This window comes from Amphiura filiformis, chromosome 7 (genome assembly GCF_039555335.1).
Source record: "Amphiura filiformis chromosome 7, Afil_fr2py, whole genome shotgun sequence".
NCBI classification, from domain to species: domain Eukaryota; kingdom Metazoa; phylum Echinodermata; class Ophiuroidea; order Amphilepidida; family Amphiuridae; genus Amphiura; species Amphiura filiformis.
The window spans coordinates 64,236,618-64,263,504 of NC_092634.1; the positions used below are offsets into that span (position 1 = coordinate 64,236,618).

At 37.4% G+C, this 26,887-nt stretch overlaps 1 protein-coding gene and 1 long non-coding RNA gene across 3 annotated transcripts in view; one reads left to right on the forward strand and one right to left on the reverse strand.

Annotated features, from left to right (window-relative positions):
- Positions 1-331: 331 nt before the first annotated feature.
- The window catches only part of LOC140157463 (uncharacterized), a 36,139-nt gene continuing 9,583 nt past the window's right edge, over positions 332-26,887 (reverse strand). The window contains exons 2-10 of the mRNA XM_072180665.1: positions 14,514-14,620; positions 13,202-13,321; positions 12,502-12,566; positions 11,442-11,534; positions 10,890-10,952; positions 9,058-9,312; positions 7,885-7,997; positions 5,618-5,729; positions 332-645 (exon numbers count right to left, since the gene is read on the reverse strand). Coding sequence (XP_072036766.1) covers positions 595-645; positions 5,618-5,729; positions 7,885-7,997; positions 9,058-9,312; positions 10,890-10,952; positions 11,442-11,534; positions 12,502-12,566; positions 13,202-13,321; positions 14,514-14,620 — 979 coding nt within the window. The 3' untranslated portion in view covers positions 332-594. The remainder of the gene's footprint in view (positions 646-5,617; positions 5,730-7,884; positions 7,998-9,057; positions 9,313-10,889; positions 10,953-11,441; positions 11,535-12,501; positions 12,567-13,201; positions 13,322-14,513; positions 14,621-26,887) is intronic.
- Positions 17,945-26,479, forward strand: LOC140157464 (uncharacterized). 2 transcript variants are annotated; one of them, XR_011859685.1, is made up of 4 exons: positions 17,945-18,475; positions 22,020-22,194; positions 22,321-22,436; positions 23,541-26,479. It is a non-coding gene; the product is annotated as an uncharacterized lncRNA (long non-coding RNA). The 2 variants fall into 2 exon arrangements; XR_011859684.1 differs by having other exon boundaries at positions 17,946-18,475; positions 22,321-22,430.

A 26,887-nucleotide genomic window follows, 5' to 3' on the forward strand; every position in this document is an offset into this window, starting at 1 on the left:
TTTACCAGTTGTAAATGAAAAGTTGATTTTAAGAATCTGAAATATGCTGGCCCAATAGTATAAGACTGGCGACTGGCTGACCACCACCTATTCTCTGACCTAAGACCCACACATCAATCAATTCTATTCAGACTGTCCAGTCAATTCTGTATTCTTGACCAGCTATTTACCCAATTATTATTACCTGTATTCATTCCAGAATTTCCCCCTTTGTCACCCATGCCAAGAACAACAAAAAGTTTACAGCCAAAAAAGCTGATCTTTTCATACGTTAATACACAATAGATAAAATTCTATAAAAAAACCCATCATAGTTATTTGTCACCAGCAGTATAACCTGCAGTGGTACACTGACTCACCTGCAAGTATGGGTATATTGTTCAATGCATAATGCCGCATTCCGTATTTGAATATACTTAATATAATTTGTTATTGACGAAGACTTTTCACTCCACTCAGATAGAGGGCAGTCCTGCATACATGTAGCAATGGCTGGAATTCCAAGACTTACATACAATAGAGGGCGCTGTTGTTACCCTCCAAAGACCAGATCTCCATGATTTCCTTACAACAGCATGTTTTGCAGTCTTTTCATCACCAGAGCGCATCCTTGCTTTTGTTGGCTCTAGCTAGCTCCAGTAATTTCTGAAAAAAGCAAATACATGTATAATATGAGAATTAAAAAAAAAGTCATTCAGTTAAATCAAATCATATTTTTACATATTTATATTCACATTAAATCTGTTATAAAATAACATCACATATTTGGTGTTATATCATTCTCCCATAAATTCTAAGTGATTAATCAGCTCAGAGATGCCATTGAGTACTTGATAAAAAAACCCAAAAAATGGTATATAATGCTATCAATCATCCGGGCTCTTGAAAAAAAATATCATTAATTCATACACTCTTAGAAAATGAGAACAAATTACTAACTAACAGAGCAACTGTTGGAGAAATGCTTGGAGTTGTAGAGTTCAGACTAGAAACACCGGTAGCGCCAGCTCGGCCAGCTTTCCGCTCTGTTTTTATGCTTAATTTGATCGCCTTTTGAATTACTATGGACTTCCAATTTCTACATACGATTGATGTTTGATTTTCAGTGATGATGACTGATAAGGTTAGACTGTTTTTAAAACTGTACATTTGCTATATTTTGATATTTATTGTGCCACTATCTACCATATTTGTTGGCCACTGTTGTGCACACAGAGACTCCATACTGTGCCCGTACAGTATTCGTTCAACCGTAGGTTCGACACCAATACCAGCGCAGTCAATATGTGTATTGTCAGTGATCTGTCTGCTGATCAACCAAGTGTGAAAATGTCAATAAACACTGTTCTCCTCAATAGAACTGGATGCGTACCATCTCATACTTGTGGTATATCGCCTGAACTAAGAAATAAACTTGAAACATTAAATATTCTTTCGGATACCTGTCATGGACACGAACTTTATTGCCCTCCGTCTATGCATGCATTAAGTAACAAAAAGCTGGCAGCAAACAACAATGGCGCAAGCGTGGTAGTCGTGGAGGAAAAGAAAGAAGGATTCGCACTCTTGTAACAATAATCGAATAGGAACAATGGTACTTCATGTAACACATCGTGTGGCGTGAATCATGATAATCTAAAACATGTCACATTTACCTCTAAGAGAAACTTAGATATACATTGTTGGAATGCTCAGTCTATAGGTAACAAGACTACCACTGTTTATGACTATATCCTTGACAAGGACATTGATATTTTGGTCATCACAGAAAGCTGGCTTAAGAAGGAAGACCCCGTCATTATTGGCGAATGCACTCCATCAGGGTACTCATTTCTTAATGTCAATAGACCTGGTGATAGTCATGGAGGTATCGCTATAATTAGTAAATCCAATTTGAAGTTGTCTATTTCTCCAATTGGTATTGATACTGTGACTCATTTTGAACATGCTTGCGTTACTGATCAAGCAAAGACATTCCGTCTGATCGTAATCTACCGTCCTCCGCCTTCCATGGTTTCACAATTCCTCAATTCCTTGAAGAGTTCGACGACTTTCTCAGTTTTATTTCAACGCTCCCGCAAACCCCTTCTACTTGGTGATCTGAATGTGCACGTAAATAAGCCGTGGAAATCTGACGTTTCTCAATATCTCACATCTCTTGCTGAGCATGACTTACAACAGTTTGTTACTTCTGCAAACAAGTCTGGCAATATCTTAGACCATGTTATTTGTCGGCCAGAAGATGATCTATTGTCTACCTGCGTTGTGTCGCCATTCAGATATGGTTCAGACCATCACATGGTTCAGTGCACAGTCAACAAGTTGAAACCCCCTCCGGAAAGAAGGATTATTACAACAAGATCTTTCAAGAATCTGGACAAGGCGACTTTTGCTTCGGATCTTTGTCAAGCTACGCAGTGTGTTCTTGCTACTAATGACCCTACTTTGCAGGCAGAATTGTACAACAAGAGTGTTCGCGAGGTATTAGATAAACATTGTCCAGAGAAGACGCGATCACAAAAACTGATACGAAACCCTAAATGGTATTCTGAGGATGTTAGGGTTGCGCGCCGGGGAGCGAGAAAGCTCGAACGCATAAATGGAGAAAGACACGTTCGGTTGAAGATCGCGAGAACTATCTTGCACAAAATGAAAATGTGAATCAATTAGTTCTGAAAAGCAAGACTGAGTATTTCAATGAAACTTTGGCTAATTCCAATGCCAAATCCATGTACAGTACTCTAAACTCACTTCTTAATACTTCTGTTCAGAAACTACCTGCGTGTAGTACACATACTGCTCTTAGTGAGCAATTTTCAGATTATTTCTGTGACAAGGTCTCTAATATTAGGTCTGAACTTGATAAGCAAACTTCCATCATTAATGTCAAAGATAACTGTACTGCTAATGTTAGTGCCAATGTTTGTGATGACACGCAAGTTCATGTTCCAACACTTGATATGTTCAGGGGCGGATCCAGGAATTTTCTATAGAGGGGGCGCCGAGCCACCACCGCCGCTGCTGCGGCTCGGCGCCCACACAAAGTCAGGCGCCGCTCTGCAAAAATACACAGAGTCAGGCGCCGATCTGCAAAAAAATAGAGGGGCGCGCTGGTGCGCCTCTAAATCCGCCACTGATGTTTACTGATGTTGGTGAGGAGGAGGTCAAAAGGGTTATCTCAAAACTTCCAAACAAAACATCTCCTCTGGACCCGATCCCCACATGGTTGTTAAAACAGTGTATTGATATTTTGTTACCGATTATTATGTCTATTATCAACAATTCTTTCAGAGTTGGGTCTTTTCCATCTGTTCTCCGTGAGGCTGTTATCTTCCCGTTGCTCAAGAAACCCACTCTCAACCCGGACTTACTTAAAAACTACCGCCCTGTATCAAACCTTCCCACCCTTGGTAAGATATTAGAGTATCCAGCTGTGTCAAGGTTTAATAAACATCTTCATGAAAACAATCTTACTGAAACCTTTCAGAGTGCTTACAAATCATCTCATAGCACGGAGACAGCCCTCCTTAGAGTAAAAGATGATATGCTTAATGAGTTGGATAAAGGTAATGCAATCATGTTGGTTCTTTTAGACCTCTCCTCTGCATTTGATACAATTGACCATAATATCCTTGTCCAGCTTAATGCAGAGGGAGTTTGGTATTACAGGGTTTGCTCAAGATTGGCTTGAAAGCTACCTTAAAGATCGTTGTAGCAAAGTATGTGTCCTTGGTGAGTATTCTAATAAATGTCCAATGCAATATGGTGTTCCACAGGGGTCGGTTGCAGGTCCACCGATTTTCACGGCATATGCTCAGCCAGTTTCTGAAATCATCAGGCTCCATCAGGTTGCGTTTCATATCTACGCTGATGATACTCAGCTTTATGTTAGTTTTAATCCCAAGTCACAGGAGGAAATAGCGGCTGCACAACTTAGGCTCACTAAATGCATCGCTGAGTTACGATCGTGGATGCTTGAAAACAAGTTAAAGCTGAACGACTCAAAAACCGAGCTTTTCTTGATTTCTTCTCCAAGATGTGCAGCTGCTATATCCCACGTTGACTTGAAAATCGGTGGATCTGTAATCACACCCTCTGCCTCAATTAAAAACTTAGGTGTTATTTTTGATCGTAGTCTTACCATGGATGAGCAAGTCAGCGCCCTGTGTCGTAGTATTAATTTCCACCGGCGTAATCTTACAAGAATACGCCGTTATATTGACCAAACCACTTGTGCACATGCAGTAAGATCTTTGATCCTTTCTCGGCTGGACTATGGCAACTCTCTGTTAGGTGGCCTTTCAAACCGTGGCATGCAACGTCTCCAAAGCTTCAAAATCGCGCGGCGCGTCTCATTTTCCGAGTTAACAAGCGCACTAGTGCTGCGCCTCCGTTGCGAGAGTTGCATTGGTTGCCTGTCCAGCAGAGAATCGATTTCAAGATCTTGGTGCATGTGTACAATTGTCTTCACGGTTCATCGCCAATATATTTGCAGGACCTTCTTCACAAGTACAGTTGTAATCCGTGGTGGGCTTAGGTCCATGCAAGATGTATCCCGTCTTTCAATCCCCAGATCTAAAAGATCTTATGGGGATAAATCTTTTTCTGTTCAAGGACCTAGGTTATGGAACAATTTGCCTTCCAATTTGCGCGAGGCTCCTAATGTGCAATCCTTTAAGAAACTTTTAAAAACCTATCTGTTTCCAAAATATTAGGTCTTGTTATGTATTTTCATAGACCTGTTTGCAGGTATTCACTCCCATGTGTAGTTTTTAAACATTGCTATTTGATAATAATATGTATTTTATAATGATATATGTCCCTATTTGGGTTCAAGTGTATTTTTAATTATTTTAATTGTGGTTCAGATTGCTGCGCATATCTGTTTTATTCAAATTTTTGATGTAATTAGGAGTATATTTTACCATGCTGTGATATATTGTTGTTTTTAATGCCATACTGTGTATTTTTGATGTATTTTTATTTTCTTTGTACAGCGCATTGATCCATGGGAAATGCGCTTTATAAGTTCTTTGAAATAATAATAATAATAATAATACAAGCACAGCTTTTGGATACACTCATTTTTCATGAAGGTAATTGATGCATTTATTTTGCTCACATTTTTTCAATATTTTGGGGATAATCGTGTTATAAAAATAGCAAAAATTACAGGTTAATAAATGCTAAATCACTTGCTCTTGAGAAATTACACAAAATAATGCACTTGTACTGAGATGTTGGTGTGTCTACCTCACTCCCCCTGCAGGTTTGGGCATTAAGACACATTAAAATCTCAGTACATGTGCAATATTTCGTACAATTTAACTCCCAACAAGTATTGTAATACACATTTATTAACCTATAAGATACCATATCACTCAGACATGAGAATGGCTTTTTTGAAAACTGCCTGAAAAAGTGTGTGAATTTGGCCTTAAGGCCCAAAACAGGCTGAAAAAAAAATAAACAAAAATGCGTAATTTTGGACAACAAAACTGCTTGAATTCAGGAAAAAGCCTGAAAATACTGATGCCTGCAGAACTAGTACTCGCCAAAAGATATCAGGATTAGGTAGATTTCAAATGGAAAAGTCCAATTTCAGAATTCAACTTACCGACATTTTATCTCTCTCCCTAGCCTGGTATTCTATTAGTTTAGATGCAGCTCGATCTTTTTGCTGATCTCTGTGTTTTTGCCTATTGGCTAACTTTTTATGAAAATCATCACTGTGGAAATACAAGTAATTACATATTAAAGAAATAGCTTAATCCCACAATCAGAACAAACAACCAACATGTCAAAGTTTTTATCTCTTTAAATTCTATGTCCCTTCACTTATCACAGTAATTCCATTATTGGTCATGGTGTTATCTTCAGGGGAGCTTAGGTTAGCTTTTGAGGATGTAGGTCAGGGTTTACCTTGATGTAAATTCATTGTCTGCATCACATACTGTTGTATCTCAATAGGCTGCCTTGTGTGATTTTTAATATCATTGTTTTATTTAATAATTTTTTTTTTTTTCCGTGCCCTGAACAGAGCATTTATTATCTCTTGCAGACAAAATAAACAATATTACAAGACAAAAAAAACCACATGATTATAAGCTATAAGTATAATGCAATATTCACGAGATGACTCTTAACACAGAACACAATCAATCAGAAGGTTCACTCCATGATTCAATAGGCACCCATTTGTTGAAATGAATATTTAACTTTGAGAGTCTTTTAGCACAATAATATTCCAGTTTCCTGGTATACAAAATCATATTTTTAAAAGCATTAAAAGATGGTAATGATCCACCACATCTACATCTTGTAAATATACTGACGAGCAATGAGGAGAATTTGGTTGACTAATTTCAAATTTAACACACCCTCATCATACACACCATAAACTTTGTTGAAACTAGTTAAATCAGGAATAAAAGCAAGATTATCCTGGATTCCCTTCCAAAATTCATTAATAACATGGCATGATGAAAAAATATGCTCAATTGTTTCCCCTTCTTGATTACAAATATTACACAGGTTGCTAGCTATCAAGAGTCTTGATTTTACAGAGCCATGAATTTGTGGGTAAAATTTTATGGGTAATTCTAAATTCAAGCCACCTCAACTTGGAATCTAAAGTTGTCTTAAGGGTAGACGAGGTATTGTTGGTCGAAGCAACTAAAAAATCAATTTTCATTATCTAGATCCATATATTATTGAAAATAACACCTTGATGTTTTGCAAAACTTCATTCTACAAATCCTATACCTTGAAAACTTGCTTAATTTATTGTTGTTAATGAGTTATGTACATTTTACAAAAGTGTTGTTGTTTCAGCCCTCTTTACAACATAACTCAAGAACCACAGGACCTACCAAATATATCTGTGATATTTGAATTCTTTTACACGTTCGCTATGAAATGAGCAATGCAGTTTTTGGCAAAGCTCACTACCATTCGCAAGATGCTGTGAATGACCAAATCGCAACAGTTTAAAATAATTAATAACCTTAAATGGCATAATATTAATGTTTTTACATTCATCTTCATTTAATTCATAATTCCTGATGAGATTAAATTTACTTACAGGAGCTACAATCATTTTCCTTAAATAATAATGGTTGTAAACATTTCTAGAACTGACTTTCAAATCATAACTCAATCTCACCTCAACAGGTTGACCATCAGGAGGTCGTACAATACCATAGTTATCACGGACCCAAGTTCTTCAAATCTTTGGAATGGGATTAATTAACCCATACCATATGATAAAATCAATATTGTTGAGCCCTGTATTTGCCTGCACATCCGCAAATGTTTTTAACTTTCCCTCATCATCAATAATAAATTATTATTTCATATTTTAGCATGATTCTATTTTTTATGAATGGTGATATGAGATTTTAATAATACCTCAAAATTAATATCTTCAGTTAATTTGACAGTGTCACGTTACAATTTGAAAACAATTTAAAAAAAAATCCCACAAGGCAGCCTTTTGAGATATGGCAGTATGTGATGCAGGTGACAAATTTGGGCATGCCCCTCCCATCTCAAATTTGCCAACATTTCTGGACCATTAAAGCCTGCCCCCTGTACCTGAGTTATGTCCCAGTAAAATGCTCACTTGTACATGGCATCGGACATCTACAGGAGCTTGTACGGCTTGCCGGGGAATAGGCTAGGAGCTTAGTTTTTTGAATTTTGACCAACTTGCACCAAGAATGGTCAAAAAATGCTATATTAAAAAAAAAAATCATAAAAAAGCCAGATTTTTTAGCCCAAATATTTTTGGTGAAAAAAAAAAGAAGAAAATTGGCCCAATTTCCAGGTTTCCCAAAAAGTTACAATATCTGCTGGCATGTGTTTGTTCACTAGCTTGCTTACCCCATTCCCATGTAGCTAGAGTCAGCATCAGGGCTGTCTCCTCTTCTCTTCCTTCCTTGTGAACTTCCTGGAGATTTCCGCCTCTCAGTTGGACTACTCTGGTCACCTGGGCCCTTTTTCAAATAAATTAACACAAGACAACATTATTTGCAGTTTGGTTTAGATCTATACTTTTACAAAAGAAGTTTCGGCAGTAAAATGTAACACAGATACATGTTCAAACCCAGCTAATCCATACATAGAAAGCCCCCCCCCCCCAAAATAAAAAACAAAAACAAAAAACAAACAAACAACTACATTCTCAAGGAACTTGCTACTCTGCTCAGTAATTATCAATCTTTAGCCATAAGTTGTTCTAGATAAGGCTGATAAAGCCAAAAAGAAAAAACCAAACAAACATTGAAGCACTCAGTAAACCATAATACTGAACTTAGCACTTTTAAAACAGTCAGTATGCAAAGTTCAGTATTGCGGTTTACTGTGTGTTTCAATGGGAAATCACAGTTTTGTAGAAGTTGGAGAGAAGCTTGGAGGAAAACAAAACATATTATATCTCTTTCTCATTTTGTAGAAAACTATTGGGGTAATTTGAACACGTTATCGTTTCAGAGTCATGTGATCCACAAGGTCAAAGTAAAGTGCAAAAGGTCATACAATTTTACTTGCTCCTATATACGGTACTAGATTTGGATTCTTTGTGACAAAAGCCTTCCGTTGACACATATTTTAGCTCATTTGTTCATACGGTTACGGAGATATGGTCTTTGAAAAATTTGCATCCAAGCCATTTTTCACAGAAATTGCAAAAAATGGTTGGGGTGTAGCGCGAGATCCGTAAGTCTGATTGGGCTCAAACTTGAAATTTCGGCTTTAGCAGCCAAAATCACCATGTACACCAAATTGGAACAAATTTGATTGAGGTCAGGTGCAAAATTCCATTTTATTTGTGTGATTTGACATGGAATGAGCTGGTTATTAATTTCAATTTTGTAGATGTTTACCAATCAGCACTCAAATACCATTTTTCAATGTCATTATCCCATATTGAGTATTCTTTTGTTGTTCCATACTTAGCACTGTGGACATTCAGTGAAGAATTTCAGACTCCTTAATGGACTCCTTCATGGCCAAATAAAAGAGGTAGTAGATCAAGATTGAATAAAAAATACTCACTGGCATTGAAGGGCCCTGTACCGGCCTACTAGGCCCTATTGATTCCGTAGACTTTCCAAACGTTTCATAGCCAGCTTGTTGGAGATTGATTCCTTTAGGAAGAGACGGTCCTATCGTTCCTGTATGCCCTGCTTTCCCAAAGGTAGAAAATGTCCTCTCCGGTGGCGACATTCCTGTAGGAGTTGACTTCCATGCGCTGGGGATTTTCCCACTTGGACTAGGAGTTGCTTTTTCTGGTTTCATTTTTTCTGCAAACTGGTGTTGAAAAAAAAATTAAAGTCTTGCTTTTATATTGCTTTGTGTGTTTTCTTACAACATATATTAGCGACATATTATCAGGCATATCAAGAGAGTGAACGTTAGGGCGCATCAATGCCCGAAGATACAGTTTTTATATAAGTTTCTTTACACTTACATAAATTTGAAAAAAAACCCACCATGGTACACATTTTTGAGCTGGTGATCACCGTTATAAGGCCAATTCAGCGATTTGCTCATTCAGAAAATCGTAAAGATTATCAAAATTCAGTTTTTTGCACCTTTGTTAGTAGAACAGATTTGCTGACATATCCTGCTGTGGCTAAGCTGATCAAAGCTGTGTACATGTATCAAAGCTAAATAGGACATTTTACACTGTAATTTCTCTACTTCAGTAGAGAAATTAGCTGTATTTGAATGGGGCTTCAACTTTATCAATACTGCTGTTTTCCTTTGCATTTCAAAATGTTTTCAATTTTTGATGACAATTTAGATGACTGATCAGCCACAATGCACCTTCAATCAAATTTTTTTTGTACTTTTTCATCAGTACTTTCTGTATTATCTTTAAATGTGAGATTTCGACATCTGCAATGTTTAGACGTCAGATTGTTGTTATACATGCATAATGCCAAATAAGAGACCTCTATATGAACTGTCCCCATCTACAATCCCGGTCATAATCGTTGGAACATGGGTACTTCAAATATGCCCCCATTCCACCGATCAATGTTGGTAGTTATTTTTTTGGTCAGGCACCCATAGAGACATCCATCATTGATTGGTGGGGCAGGGGGAGGGTTGTAGTAGTAGGGAAGGGTTCAGACTTCACACCAATGAAAGCGAAATTTTAGTATGTCAAGTATAACAGAAATATGGTTTCAAACAGTCCTACATGTACTTTGTACAAGTGTTCCAACTATCTATGACCGGGATTGTGAGTAATCGCCACATGCGAGTAAAGACCAAGGCCATATGGCTTTTCAATGAAATAAAACGAAACATGTACAAAGAGAGATGGTATTATTGGTAGTCTCATCCTCACTTCCTTCCATCAAAATAGCTAGGCTATTCCAAATGAAATCCATCCCCTAAAGATGACATGATATTAATCTTCCACCTTAATAGTGTGAATTTCAAATGGGGTTTACCTGAATGGGTAACTCCATTTGAAACTAACACCCTTATGTGGGACACTAAGGTCACATCTTCCATATGGGAGGTGTAAGGATTTCGACTGGGACAGCCCAATGGAGATGTTGATAACAGTAGAAAAACCTGTAATCATCTATAGGGATATAGTTTGATCAGTTCGTAATCTGCAGGAATTATTAGCCTTTTACCACTACGTCGAAAAGTAGACCTACATTAAGAATGTCAGAGTTGACCTTCTGATCTACATTTTGTGTGTTAAAGAAAGTAGATGAAGTATCAGACTTGAATTAAAATTTATGATGCCTCTTGTGAGATGTCAAAATTCAATTCTCAAATAAAATATTTCAATATTAATCTGTGATGTTGCAAGACCTGCCGAATATGAGTTGATCAAACTATAATATAAAGTTAGCACTTACTTTCCATTTGTATTTGGTTAGTGATGTTCTAGCATCCACTACATCTATTCCCTTGTAGTATTTCTGTTAGAAAAGAAATATTTAAAAAAAAAAGTTTTGTTTTAATCACATATATTTTTTAACATTTCAACATGATTTTTAGTACTTTGTGTACAACCGTGGACGCACAGTATAGCAACTGTGAAATACCATTCGAAAGCGTTATAGCTAAATACAGCAGTTGCGGTATGATGTAGTGCAAGTCTACATGTACACTCACCTATGGATGTCAAAAACCATGTCTAACTACATGTAAAGCAGTGCAAGTTCACACTCACTTATGGATGTCAAAAACTTAACCACATTTAATGTAAGGTGAAAAAAACCCTCAAACATGTGTCCACAGTTGGAGAGTAAAGTCACATTTTTCACATCTTCGTTTTGGTGGTAGGTACAAGTGGAGATGTTTCCCATGATTTGTGAACACATACTACATTTTACAAAATTTGTACATAAATATCCAAGAAAAGGTAATACATGTAAAGCATCATTTGCATTTGATACCATACTCACTTTTGCTAATTTTCGACTGTTCCATTGTTTGACAAACTTCTTGAAGTACGCCTTGGATTTGGAGCTGCTGAGTTGATCGAAATATTTGCTTTTCTGTAATTGATAATCAATAGAAAATATATTTAAAAGTAATGGCCCATATACCTAAGTGTGCAGCTTTCCCCAGCTTGGTAGCATTGTGGCTGCAGTAAGATATGGGTAAACTTGCACATAAAAAACATTTTCAGCAACATTGGCATGGTTGTCAAACGATCATTTTCCCATGCTTTATATATTATATAGTTGTCTTATTTAATGTACCCGGAGAATAAATTACACATGCATAGTCGCCATATAGTCGCCTATCACAAAGTCATAGTCCAAAATTTGTGACTACCGCTAATAGTCACAAGTAAAACTGTGTGCGACTTATTCATGCAACTCTAAATTTACCATGTTTTATTTTTTATTTCAAAACACACGAAATGAATGACAACATTTTTCAAAGACTTTTGTTTACAATAAATTTTATGAAAATCAACCTATCATTGTGACACGATCTGGTCCATGGAGGCCTAAGGAGGCAGTTTTGAAAATTGAGTTACTTTGATTATTATTACATTATAATACAAACATTAAGCTATCATATACTAACTAGATCATGCCAAAATTATGTAGGGCTGTTGTCGAGTAGAATTTACATTGTCGACATTGTCAAATCTCAAGATCTGATGTCGATAAGTTGTCGACAAAGCAATACATCAATAAAGACAAAATATTAAGTTCAGAGACCATGTAATGCATCGTTTTATTGCATCAAAATTTACCATATACCCCCATATACACAATTAAACATCATCAGAATATTGGAATTTATGATGGAAAGATAATCTGCACCACTTACAAATGAAATAGAAGACTGATGCAGTCATTTAATGGCAATTAATGGCGATTGAGCATATCTTAAGCTTTTCTCTAATCTTTTTGATAATGGTTTTTGTTGACAATTGAACCATGCTTCTTGACAATCGGGAAAATTGCTTTGTCGACAACAGCCCTACAATTATGATTATTACTTTACCTCTTCAACCAGCCACAGTCTGAACTCAGTACTCTTGTGGTAGAAATCATCCTTACTGATTTTATCTGAAAATTAATAACATTAAAAAGAAGAAATAATCAGAATTGAAGGTCTTTGACCCGAACGACCGCCTCATCATCTCCAGAATTTACCTCATTGTTGATGAAATTTTGAGATCATACCTGATCCCATTTTGCGGTAACAACGCTCTGTGAGTTTCCCCATGCCCATTTGCATTGTGGGTAGGTCCAGTGAATTTCACTTTGATAAAATCGGGACATGCACGAACATTCCGTAAGCTCTTATAGTTAGTGACAGCTTACTGATACTCCTTTATGATTCGATGTAAGTGTTATTCATACTACATGTATGTGCATGCTTATATATATTTTATAAATCACTGTTTCTTCTCAAAAGAAACTGTAATGAAATTTAATATGGCATACATTCACTTGTTTTGCCATTTACAATGATCTGGACCACATTACAATTTGCATGTACCAATAAATTGGCTTGGTAATTATATGCCGCTCACATTTATGATGAAAATGTTCTCGTATTATTTTACATGAATGCATAAAGAGGATGATGTTTGACATTGTACGTAAGTTTGAAGAACATCCATATTTGCAATCCAGTTTCTATGTATGGCACGCTGATCTAGTATAGGGATGTGCATTGTGTCACTGGTACAACTTACTTTTCGCTTCTTTTTCCTTCTTTTTCTTTTCTTTCTTTTTCTCCTTCTTTTGTTCCTTTTTGTGTTTTTTCTTACTCGTTGACTCTAGCTTCTGCTTCTTAGAGGGTTCTGGTTCAGAATCTACAGAATAATATGACATTTATAATTGATGGTATTATGCATTATTCAAGTACTTTCCGGCCAAGGCATTAGCCAGAGGGGTGTCCAGGTGTCATTTGGACACCCTGTTTTCAATTTGGACACCCTAAAATTCTGATTTTTATAATGGAGTGAATAGGAAGTGGACACCCTGATTTTGTAGAATAAGGTATTTTTGACCATTTTGGGAACCCTAAAGACACCCCTCTGGCTATAAATGCCTTGACTCGCCCCTCCACAGTCCTAGGAATGTGGGGAGATGTTTGTGCTTGAAATGTTTGGACTAATTACAATTCTCTGACAACTGTAGGCATGCACATTACAAAAGTACATGCCCCAACTATCCTGTTGTTTCTACTGTGCTTATACCATCCAATTCGCCCATTGCACCATTTTGCACGGTTCCGCCATATGCGGGAAGAGCCTCGAACTGGCAATAGACATGAAAGGAAGTATTACGTAACTTTACGCAATGTTATATGACTGGTTCAATTCCCATTCATGCATGCTGCCAGATCAAGGCTCTCCTCGATCGCATATATATGCAGAACCGTGCAATGGGTGAATCCCCTGGCTAGCAGTGCCGGGACTGAGATTACAATACACTGTATGCCCCACCCCTGGAGCGCACCAATGCTCGTCCCCAAAAACATCGAAAAAGGGTTGCTTTTTGGCCTTGTGGCGGCGTCGACGTTTTTAGAAAAAAGGATGCTTTTCAGGTAAAGTTTCGACGTTTAGGGCATCTTTTTTCAATTTCATTGGATTTGTTTTAAAGTTTACGCCATTTAGGGGTCCATTTTAGTTTCTTACGTCGAATTATAACATATTTTAGGGGTAAGATTTTCAGAGCCGTACGCCAATAAGGGGTGAAATTTTTCTACACTGATTACGCCATTTAGGGTCCATTTTTGAGATGCTGGGACGAGCATGCATACCACTTTGGTAAGCGAGTGACCCCCCTGGGGGCGTGCACTGAATAGTGCATTAAAGTGAAAATGCAATGGGCTATTCAAGTTGAAATATATGCAATTGCACCCCTGTGGAAGACATGACCTTAGCTTATAATCTCCCACCAACTCAATTTCCCAAGAGTGTACTAATCCACCAGCAGGGTCTGAACCCACAACCTCTCGCACCATGATAGTCGAACACCTTACCGATTGAGGCACCTTACCTGATGTTGAAGTATAGCTTGAATCGGAGGAATTGGACTGGTCACTGTCACTCTCACTACTAGACTCCTCCTTCCTGCTACTCTTCTTGCTCTTGCTATCTTTACCTCTGAATCAAAAAACAAAATAACAACATGGTAATTAAATATTAAATTTTAATCATAGAAACTATTCAAATGGACTCATGTTTTTAAGGGGCTACGTTAACACACCTTATCTGGCGGCAATTGGTCATTGACTTGTGATGCCAAGATGGTGTTGCTAAATTATTATAAATAACCATAGTCACAAGCGCTGCACATGGTTCTCTCTTTGCTTCGCATACAGCAGTAATGTTAACAAGTTATGAACAGTGGCATGACGTTGGTTGGCTACAGCTTATTTATTAGGCATACTTAGGGTGTCAAATATTAGGCCTACGTGTTGTTTTGAAAAACAGCGAATCATGCGCATAAAAGCTTGCATTTAAGCTTAAAACTCTGATTTTAATTAATTTGTGCACAATTGATAGATTTTCATAACTCAACTGCATGATCTTTTCAGTCACCGTACCCTATACGTCGAACAACTGAATACATGCACAACGTGTGGACCAATCTATTTTGTAAACATTTTAGGCCTATAACATATGTATATTTTGTACAATTGTACAACGATCGTTTCTACCCTATGATTTATAAAAGTTACCTGTTATCAAAGTGTCCATAAAAAACTGGTCATAAGTATCTTTGATGCTAAAAACTAAGGATATTCACGCAGGGACAGGCCGAAAACCTTACCTCGATCATAAAATCCAGCCCATGCATGTCATAAATAATTCATTATTTCATTGTATAAATGTCAGTGATTGTGTCCATGTATTGTTATTGCACCTGCGAGAGCAGATGTCATGCTGAATTTATACTCGATCGCTGGATCACCACGTGAATTCGCCTCTCAAAAACCGTCAAGGTTGTTAAGCATCGAGCACGCTGACTGGCTTAGCAATTATCAAAGTAGTTTTGAAAATCAATCAGGTTAGACGTACTTTACTGGCAGTGGCGGGTCACATTAATTTATACCGTAAAAGGCTGTCACGTTCATTGATTGGCTTCCGATTGCAATGAATGGTTTTTGCAACCAATCACAAAACTGGTTATAAAGAAAAGAGCCCGTCGGAAATTTTGCACACATCCATGATATGACGTCATGCCCCAGTGCCACAAGGTAGCCGGAGGCTTCACTTTTCTGTGAAATCGAGCGAGTGGTATAAAGTCAGTTTCACACCTGTGATTTATCAAGCATATGGCCATGCGTTTTAAACTCAACACCCAAAAAGGGTGGTGGCGTCACACTTTTCACTGTGATCATTTTGTTTTTTGAGTGTATCTTTGGAAGAAATATAGGTATGACAGTAAATTTGGTATCAAATGAAGGCTAAGATATTGATTAGTAACTATGGACAGTTTCATAAGATATCTTGAACATTGGCAGAATGGCACCCAATCCAATTGACCAAGTCAGGGGTGGTGGTGGCAGCGGTGCATGTGGCAGCGGTGCACTCATGTACAAACTCTATGGGTAGTTTGTATCTTAAGTGCACACAATTATAAAATTGTTCATTATGCACTTCAAATACAAGTGTCCTTATTACTATAAATTTGGTATCAAAAGATAGCTTAGTTGTCCATGTACACATGTAAACATTTAAATACCTTAACTTTCTTAAAAGAATATAAGAGGACTGCACAGATAAGTCACATGACATAAAAATTAGTCCCTATTCTCTACACAGTAAACCCAAATTTTCAACCGCAATATACTGCTAGAGATTACCATCGCTGTATTTTTAAAAGTATACCCCCTAGAATAGCCAAAGTATACATTTTTGGAAAGCTCTTGGCTCAAGGAATCTAAAAATGCACTTGAAAGTAGTGTAGGGTGTTACCCTAAGAAAATATTTTTCAAAATGTACTAGACTGATGAGTTGAATCGGTATAAAATTCCACCAACCATTTTCTGAAATACACATTGGTTTACTATCATAAAGCCCTATATCATCAGAAAGGTAATGGTCTGAACTTTTCAAAACTGCATTAAAAATTGATGGAGGGGTACACATGAATGAAAACCAGTACCCCAAGTAAAATTCATCAAAAATATAAAATGGGCTTGCATCTTTTACATTATTTCTTTTCACATATACCCTACACTAATTCTGATTCCATTTTTAGATTCCTTGGACCAATAGCTTTCCAAAAATGTATACTTTTACTATCATAGGGTGTATAGATTTCCAGATATGACAATTAATACCAAAAAAGGTGCATCGTGACAGAAAAATCAAGGTGTGACGCAAAGTCGGCGGGTTCACGACGCATGGCCATATATATATCATAAAATCTCTGAGCACCTCAACAGCGCATTTGACAGATAAAAATGACATTTGCAATTCTGATCAACGGGATTCCATGAAATTGACGATTATAAGTTACTCCACAGGATCGGTAATAATTAACAGCTGGTCTGCTGTATTTGAAGTGCATATTGAAGTTTATGACTTCGTACAAAAATGTATGTTACATGTATTACAGGAAGCTTAAATTGGCACGCTTTCCTGCAATTTGTCTGTCGCTTCCGAGAATTATTTGGAGTTCTGGGCACGTCACACCGGAAGTGTGATGTGACCTCGCTGGGCATAACCGTACCCTCTCTGTTTGTTAGCTTCCCAAGTGGACTACTGACTTTGGATTGCGGTTTGCATGCTTAACAGTAACACGGCTGTCTATGGATGAGATTGTCAGATTTCTGGCCTACTAAAATTGGCCATGATGTAATGCATATTTAAATGGATATCTGGCTTGCGATGGGTGTGAGTGTTGGTTACAACCAAATTCAAAATAAATTGACCATATTCAGGGTTCGATTTAGAGGGGTTTTACATGCACAAATGCATGTAACTTTGGCTCTGTGCATGTAGAATTTTGCCTAGGTGCATGCAAAATTTTGTGTTATTCAGCCCATTCGTTCCAATAAGCGCCCATGCCCCAATAAGCGCCCACCCTGCCACTTTGCAACAAACACAATATGAAATTATTAACCGCCCATCCAATGTTGTCAAAATACTTCCAGTAAGCTTACCTGTCGAGTGATTTTACATGTATGCATGAGGGAAATTGAGCATCAAAAGCACCCAAAATGTGCACCAAAATTAAATTATGATGCTATTTCATAGTGGGCAGATGTAGGCCCCTATAGATATTAAAAATACTTCACAATAACCACCTGCAAATGCCTTTAAAAGGCCAACTTTGAGCTAATTCTGTCTCAAATTCGTATTTTTTGCTGGTGCGGCGGCCGCCATATTTGTTAGTGCGCCCTCAAAAATCAAAAACATTTTGTCAATATAATATTAAATTAATTGTGAGGGCGCACTAACTGTGAGTAACTACACAGCCAACTTCTCAATTATGGTGTACAACCATTGCCGACTACCACCTGGTTGTACACCAGGTGTACAACCAGGTGTACAACCAGGTTGGTGGTACACCAGGTGTACCACCATTGGTAGCCCACCTGGTGTACCACTGCAATGAGCACTCCGTTGCAATGGTACACCTGGTGTACCACCGCTTTGTTGCACACCAGGTGTACAACCAGGTGTACAACCAGGTGGGCCACCTAGGGTATCCCATAACAGTGGTACACCAGGTGGTACACCAAATGAAGGAAAACCTGGTGGTAACCATTGCCGAGTACCACCTGGTTGTACACCTGGTGTACAACCAGGTTTACAACCAAAACGGTGCGATGGTTGTACACCGTCACTGCGGTGATCTCACTGTCTGCAGCTGAAGAATGTGTTCGTGTGCGGACTTGCCGTGACGTTACCATGGGAATAGAATTTCAGCAGAATCAAAATGTCCGGCGTCTCAAGTTTATCACACGGAAACGTGCGGAAAGAGCCCGATTTAAGCGGAAAATTGTAAGTTGTGATATATTTTCAAGTGACTTTTTTATTCTTTACATGGTAGAGATTGTTGAAATCGAGAAACAACAACAATCAATTGAGGATTTTGCGTGTTACAGAATTGTGTGTGTGAGGTACGTTTTAAGCTTTCATATTTTAAGCTTTCATCAATCCACAAAGTTGAAGTACGCACTGTCATACTTATGACTGTAGAAATTCCACGAAATATAGGAATTCTGTTAGTAAATAAAATGTTAATTTATTTACTATAATGTCTGTTAAAACCTACGGAAATATAAAAGATCGTATTGTCGTGACTCGTGATTGTCATCAGATTCAGAATCATTCATGTCTCATCATGCTCATAATTCCCAACGCATGAACCATGTCATGAACGTAAACAAAAACAAAATACATTTTTTTTACATAATTATTTTATCAATAAAATTGAATTGACAAAGCTTCTATGGTACGTGTCACGCAGGCCCGCACGCAGGATTTTTTTTTATTGGGGGGTGCTGATTTTGAAAAAGTGGACTTTTTTTCCAGGGGGGGGGGGGGAAGTGGACTTTCCCCCCATATTTGGACCTTTTTTTCCCTAAAAACCTGATTCTTACTTAAATTTTGGGACTTGTAAATACTGCAATTTTGCAAATTTGGGGATGTGCGGTCGCACCCCCGCATCATTTGCATTGAAACACTCATAATTTACATTTTACAAACTATAGACCCTATCATAGAAAAGTGTATATTTTTTGAAAGGAAAATGTCCAGTCTTTCCAAATAAATATGGCATTTAAATGTCAGTAGGGGCAAGTCATAACTGCAAATTCTTGTATGCATGAAATTGATGTCAACAAGTACCACTGGGCTGCCTCAAAAGTATGGCCATGTGTCGTGAACTGATGTTCCCAATAGGGTAGTGTTGTTTTGTTTTGAAGTGAAAAATGACTTTTATTTGTAAGAAGTAAACAACTTTAGTCTAGGATTTCAATACTATCAAATTTGCATTCATTTAAAGCCTGGAAAAGTGTTTATGGGTACACATGGAAATGATGGAAGTGTATGGGTGTGCACAAAACATGTCGAAGATGCTTTAAGTTAGAATCCAAGTTTACCGCTTTCTAAAATCCATTTTCCGTGTTGTAATCCGTGTTGTAAAATTTGTAAATCTGTGTCATTAATGTCACAATAAAGTGTTTAATATCCCGATCAATATGCTCTGATTGGAATATTCTCACGATAATAGGCCGACTATAACGATGTTTGGAGGGATATACATGTAGGGGTCCATGCCTTGGTAATATACCTTTATTTCGGTATTATTAAATAGTATTTTGTATCATAAAATTGACAAACATCACAACTCATGCTTGTTTTTAACATTTATTTCTCTTGTTTAACAATTTTTGTCACATCATACAAAAATGTCACATAAGCAAGTGTTTTATCGGTACCTGTAACGGTGCGCAAAAAATGTGCTTTAAACATGCCAAAAGCGTTTATGCATGCACATCGAAAACAAAAGTGCATATCCATAAACACTGACTAATGAACGGCTGCAATTTTGCGTTTGATGCGTGTAGACACATAAGTAGGGATGTTCATAAAATTTTGAAGTTCAATATTTTTAGCTGAAAGTTCTTTCATTTGAAAGAGAATTAAATTACCTAAACAATAAGGGGACAATCATGTTTCTACTGCATATACTTTTGAAGTTACAGACAAAAATAGTGTCATCAAAGTGCCCAAAATTTTGTGTGTGAAATTGTGACAGCAGGCACATATGTACAATGCACACTACTGTATGTGACCCCAGATGACCTCCTATTCTTTACTGTAAGAAAGCTGTTTTGGATGGTATTGATTTACACACAAATTGCTTTTGAGCTAAATCGAGTGTCGACTTGGTGGAACATGGATTGCACTATGTGATAGTTTATGAAGCCAGTATACCAACATAAGTCAACATCACTTAGGTTTTGGTTGTCAAAATTAATTTTAGTGATTTTCTCCATTGAGCCCCACAGTAAAGCCATTTTTGGACCGTACATGCACATTCCACTTCCCTATGGACGAATAGCGCCACCTATAGTGTATGATGTGAGCTAGCCTAACATAAGTACTTACCCATCACTTTCTCATGCGTGTGCGTTCCCTTAAACGAACATGTGACTGCAAACGCAAATTCATACCCATAAACATTCGAAACCCATAAACACACATTTTTTAACAAAAGTAAAGAAAAAAAGAAATACTTTTTACACAAGTTTCCACATCATGGCCACCTTTGTTTCATACATTTAGCATGTTTAGTAAGGCTGTGATTTTCGGGTAAGTAGTAACTTATGGGGTACTGGTAGTAAGTATCGTCAAGTGTAGATGTGTAAAATTTTAAAGTCTGCTGGATGGCTTCTTAGTGGAAATGAGGTTACGGGATTTGCCGTAGATACAGGGTGCATTTTCAGTCATGATTAGATTTGAAGTGCATTTTTCAGTCATGACTGTACCGGTAGTTGTTCATTTGTTTTGGGAGAGTTATCTATTGGGGAATGGGGAGGCTAAGCCTATGGAAGTCAACTCCAAGTTTCCAATTACCCAACCTAGTCCTGGAAAATTGCCAGTCAAATAATTAATTACTTCCAAATATTTCATTATTTAGATATTTTGTCAAGTTTTAGAGAAACAAAAACTATTTGACCGTATTCCTCATCAAGAAAAACAAACCAGTACACCTTTTTATGGATAATTTTCAGTTCATTTTGGGGTCATCTGGGGTTACCCAGGGTCATCTGGGGTTAAATTACTAAAACTGTTGTATGCGGGCTGAGGGCTCTAAACGTGGTGGGTACAGTCAACATTTAGAGTCATATTTTTGGAAGGTCATTTTGGGTCATCCAAGGTCACCCAGAGGTCATCTGAGATCAAATTAATAAAAACTGTCATGGGCATGGGCCGCATGAAACTTGGTGGGTACAGTCAACATTTAGAGCTAAATTTTTGAAAGGTCATTTTGGGGTCATCTGAAGTCACCCAGGGGTCATCTGCGGTCAAATTACTAAAACCTGTTGTATGGGCACCCAGGGGTCATCTGAGGTCAAATTACTGAAAACTTGTATGGACATGAAACTTGGTGGGTACAGTCAACGTTTAGAGCCAAATTTTTGAAGGTCATTTCATATACACTACCTCCAATCAACTTACTGAAAACTTGTATGGACATGAAAGTTGGTGGGTACAATCAACATTTACAGCTAAATTTTTGGAAGGTCATTTCGGGGTCACCCAGGGTCATCTGAGGTCAAATTACTGAAAACTTGTATGGACATGAAACTTGGTGGGTACAGTCAACGTTTAGGGCCAAATTTTTGAAGGTCATTTCATATATATACTACCTCCAAATTACCAAATACCTCAACATCTTTATGAAATTAGAGTGATTTTGATTAAAATTTTAACTGTGACCTAAGACCTGAATAGGACAAAAATATTAGTATAATTATGCATCATTATAACATCATCATTAATATTTTTATCTATCATCTCTTTTATCAAACAGGTGCATCCCTGAGGTCAACTCTTTTGTTATTATCTTGGTCACCTTATTATCTTAACTAGTGGTCAAATGCTGACATCTGTTGGGCCATTTTTTTACCTGGCGTGCAAACTCGATCAGTATGGTTATCTGTCACTTCTGTACAACAACTCGACAATATATTCTCCTTTGGTAAAAAGTAAGTGAATTGTATTTTAAAATGTTATTTTAATAAGAGATAATTGAAGCAAAAATAAGATACAAGCTTGATTTTAATAAATGATGATGATGATGATCCAAACAATTTTCTCTCAATCTCTTTCAGATATACTCTGGTATATAATGGCACTACAGTGGAGAAATGGATGGTGAAGTAACATGGTCTGAAGGAACTAGAGTAATAACACCAACAGCCCAGGATAAAAAGCCAGACAGGTACATGTAAGTTTTTTTGTTTGCACCTGGTCCCATCTGAACCCAAGCGTGTCTCTGCTGGCAAATCACACCAACTGAATGCATGCAAATGATTAATATATCAGCTTTTATTAATGTTTTTTTTAAATAGATATTTGCATGCATTTTTATGTTTATTTTACATGACCAGCAAATCTCACCAACTGAATATGCATGCAAATGATCATCAGCCATTTTGTTTATGTTTATTATTATAATATTAAAATAAATTATTAAGTGCATGCATTCTTTTATATGAAATGTTTATTTTATTATTACTGTAGGGGTCGCACGTTCCTCAAACTTGGTGGGTGGGTGCATCTTGACCCCATACTGAACAAGTTTGTATTGGTTAGTGGGTCAAGGTCACCCAAGGTCATCCAGGGTCATCTGCGGTCAAATTAGCAAAATCTGCTGTATGGGCATGAAACTGGGTGGGTTCAGTCAACATTTAGAGTTAAATTTTTGGAAGGTCATTTCGGGGTCATCTGAGGTCATCCAGGGGTCATCTGAGGTCAAACTACTAAAAACTGTCATATGGGCATGAAACTTGGTGGGTTCAGTCATAATTTAGAGTCAAATTTTTGGAAGGTCATTTCGGGGTCATCTGAGGTCACCCAGGGGTCATCTGAGGTCAAGTTATTAAAAACTGTTGTATGGGCATGAAACTTGGTGGGTACAGTTGGAAGGTCATTTCGGGGTCACCAGGGGTCATCTGAGGTCAAATTAGTAAAAACTGTCGGATGGGCATGAAACTTGGTGGGTACAGTCAACATTTAAGACGAAATTTTTGGAAGGTCATTTCAGAGTCACCAGGGGTCATCTGAGGTCAAATTAGTAAAAACTGTCGTATGGGCATGAAACTTGGTGGGTACAGTTACCATCAGCCAGATAATCGTGCCCAGCCGATAACCGCCAAATTCATTTACCTCTCTACCAAAAGTAATCGCAAAATCAGGCGGTCACGAAAGCAGACGAGACTTGTGGTTCGAGAACCGCCTTGTTTAAAATTTTAATGTTGCAAACACCTCCTGTTTTACACAATCAGTTCTATTCTTGAAACATTGTTTTGTTTTTTATTGTTCATTTCAGGTTCACCTTGTCTACTTCAACATTTAAATACAACTTTGAAATCACCAGTATCATCCTGGACTCCTGGTAGTGCTGGTACATGGAACATTTAACAACAATGAACTTATTTAAAGCAATGACACTATGACCGTCTGCAGAAGCAATATATGTTTTTATCATATTTTCTACGTCAACTATTTCACCCACTTGTACACACTGCTCTGAACTTCAACACTTGCAGTGCACATTGGTTGATCACACTTTAGCTCCAAATTTGTTGGGTTGTCGTTTTCAAAACAATGAGGTTATTGGACCTGATGACTTTCACTGCATCCATGCATCCAGTTAATTAGGGACCATTCACAAACACTTGTTAGGGGGGCCTGATGCAAAAAGTTTCATCACAAAAATTTCAGGCCCCCCTTTTTTGACAAGAAAATTATCGGTCAACTCCATAAAAAAGTGATTTTCCCAGGAAAATTTGTGGTCATTTTTTTCAGTTCCCCTTAGGAGAGTCAAAACTTTTAAGGCCCCTTTTTGCATCAGGTCCCCCTAACAAGTGTTAGATGTTGAAATTTGTTGACAACCCTTAGGAGAGTCAAAACTTTTAAGGCCCCTTTTTGCATCAGGCCCCCCTAACAAGTATTAGATCTTGAAATTTGTTGACAACACAACAAACCACTGTGTGTGTATGATTTTTTTGTGTGATCTATCATCTATCATTGTTGCTTCATGTGTTGCTGGGCATTGTTCCTGCATTCTTAAAATTATCCAGTCAAAATGTGACTAGAAATAGAACAAGATTCACATGATTTTCTAGTCAAATTTGACTAAACTCTGATCACATTGACCAGGTTTTGTGTCAAATTTGACTAGAAAATCTTGAGACTGTTCTGTGACATCTTATTATACTTGATTCTAGTCAAAATTTACTAGATCTTTTTTTAGAGTGTGGTCTGATCTGGCAGTCAAACACAGTGGCGGCACCAGGGGGGGCATAGTGAATTTCAGTATATCTCTGCAAATCAGTGACATCAACATGGTGTTTCATACATGCAAGTAGACAATGTATTTCATGTGTGTGTGACTGGTGTATGACTGGGTTTTGAGCCAAAGACTCTCATTGTGAAGCCGAGTCACCGGCACTAGCTTTGAAGTTCAGCGTATTTTACGTTTATAGCTCAGTGTCACTTGGTGTGTGACACACTTTTACGTGTGCCATCCATCATCAATGTGCCGTAATGTACACGCGTAAAAACCACACTAATTAGCCAACGCAGAACTTCAAAACTAGTGCCAGCGACTCAAGTATAGTATTTTCAGCAAAGCATGCTGGGGTGGTGTCAAAAAATTTAATGAGTTTTGATCTGTTTAATTTGTTTTTGAACTATTTTTGAGTAATTAAAAAATTTTTTTTTAAGGGGTTGGTCACCCACCTTCAAGCACAGTATTTTTTGTGGGGCCCAGAGAGCACGCCAGACATATGGAATTGTACTCTGAATACTGAAGAATGTCTTTCTGGTGTCAAATTGTTTTGATTTTTTGAAATTTAGGATATAATTCAAATGTTACGGCACATTCTTAAAATGTGCATTTTTCAAACTAACAATCCTCAAAGTAAAATTTATAAATCTAATGCTATTAATATCAGTAAAGTGTATGTAGCTGGGAGGAAAAGCTGGTTATCATTTAAAAGTTTTGACTTTTCGTATAAAAGATACATTTTCCCCCCAAAAAGATAATGACTATCTTCAATACGAAAGGTCAAAATTCTGAAATGAACGTCGGCTTTTCCTCCCAGCTACATACACTTTAAGTGCATATCAGTAGATTTATAAATTTTACTTTGAGGACTGTTATATGAAAAATACAAAAATATAATTTTTTTAATAAATAAAAAATGTGTTTTATATTGCCAATTTAAAAAAAATCAAAATTACTTGATATCAGGACATTTCTTATCAGAATGTAATTCGATATGTCCAATGTGCACTCATGTCCCACAAAAATACTACGGTATGCAACAAAAATATGATTCCTTAAAAACTAGATATAAAGATCTTTTTCTGAGCATTTTTAAGACCAACCGTCCTTAAAGTTGTTTATTTGTGATTAAAAATAATACAAAAGTATTCCTGTTATTTGAAGGATTTGAAACTATATATTTTGACCTAAACGACGTACCGAAAGCAAAATGGAAAGCAATGGTCAACTTTTTGGGCATACAGGATAAATAACAGAAAAGACTAAAATTGTTTTTCATGTAAAATTAATTTACACTGATCCAACATGCATCGTAACCTAGGAAATATCTGAAATCTGGGAATTTTTTAGTTCTTGTCCCCTGTAGGCCTTAGAATGTGACCTTGGCCTTTTTGCTCATAACTTCAGAACGGTACGTCACAGGCAAGTCAAACTCTACCTGTTTTAATCCTTGGGATGAGAGGAATTCTTTCAGTATGTTTTCAAACCAATTTTGAACAACTGAAATTTGACCCTTGTGTAGAACAGGGTTTTGTTACTTACGTTGCCTATTATTCAAGGCATATGTAATGAGGTAGCTTTAGCAAGGTTGGGGGGGTACAGGATAACGCTTGGGTCATCTGGCGGTATTGTAATATGATGTGCGGGTAATATTGGTCCCATGAATGGGAGCTCTTGATGTCTATGGTCTACTCTTAGTACACCGCTAAGATGGCATAAAATGTCTACGCCGCTGTGTTACACTTGGTTATGCACAATCACATTGCAATGGTAATTTTAGTCCTGCAAAAAATCAGCCGCAGTCAGTGGTGTAGCTGCCGGGGGGGGCAATTGGGGCCGCTATATCGATCGAGCAACTTTTAGTCTAGATCAATATTTGCAGGCATCATATCGAAACATTAAAATCAGTATGAAAATAACGTTGCGCCTCTAAAACGCGTGCACGCCATATGTAAAAAGATTTTGAAAACCTTGTGCATCAAAATATTGCATAAAACCTTCGCACATTTCAAGTGCATGAAGTGCGTGGTCTGTGGGCAGCAAGTTGTTATATAACGTTGTATGATGTATTCATTGTAATTGCATACACACTACTGCATCAGGGGCTGTGCAATAATTATGTGTACTCCAGGGTAGTGAATTCTCAAAATGGTCTGCCAACCAAAAATTGCTTTTCCCCTTTGACGTGACAAAAAATTTTGCCCCCTCCCTTTGACATGCCAAAATCTTTGGTTCCCCTTTTACACATGCAAGATTTGGGGAACCCAAATTTAAAACCTTAAAATTGTTATAATAATACTGAAAGCTTAGCTGGCACAAAATTTTGCATATTTGAATCTGTTCCTAAGGCCGTGTAAAATTAATATTTTGGTTCTCGCCCCTCC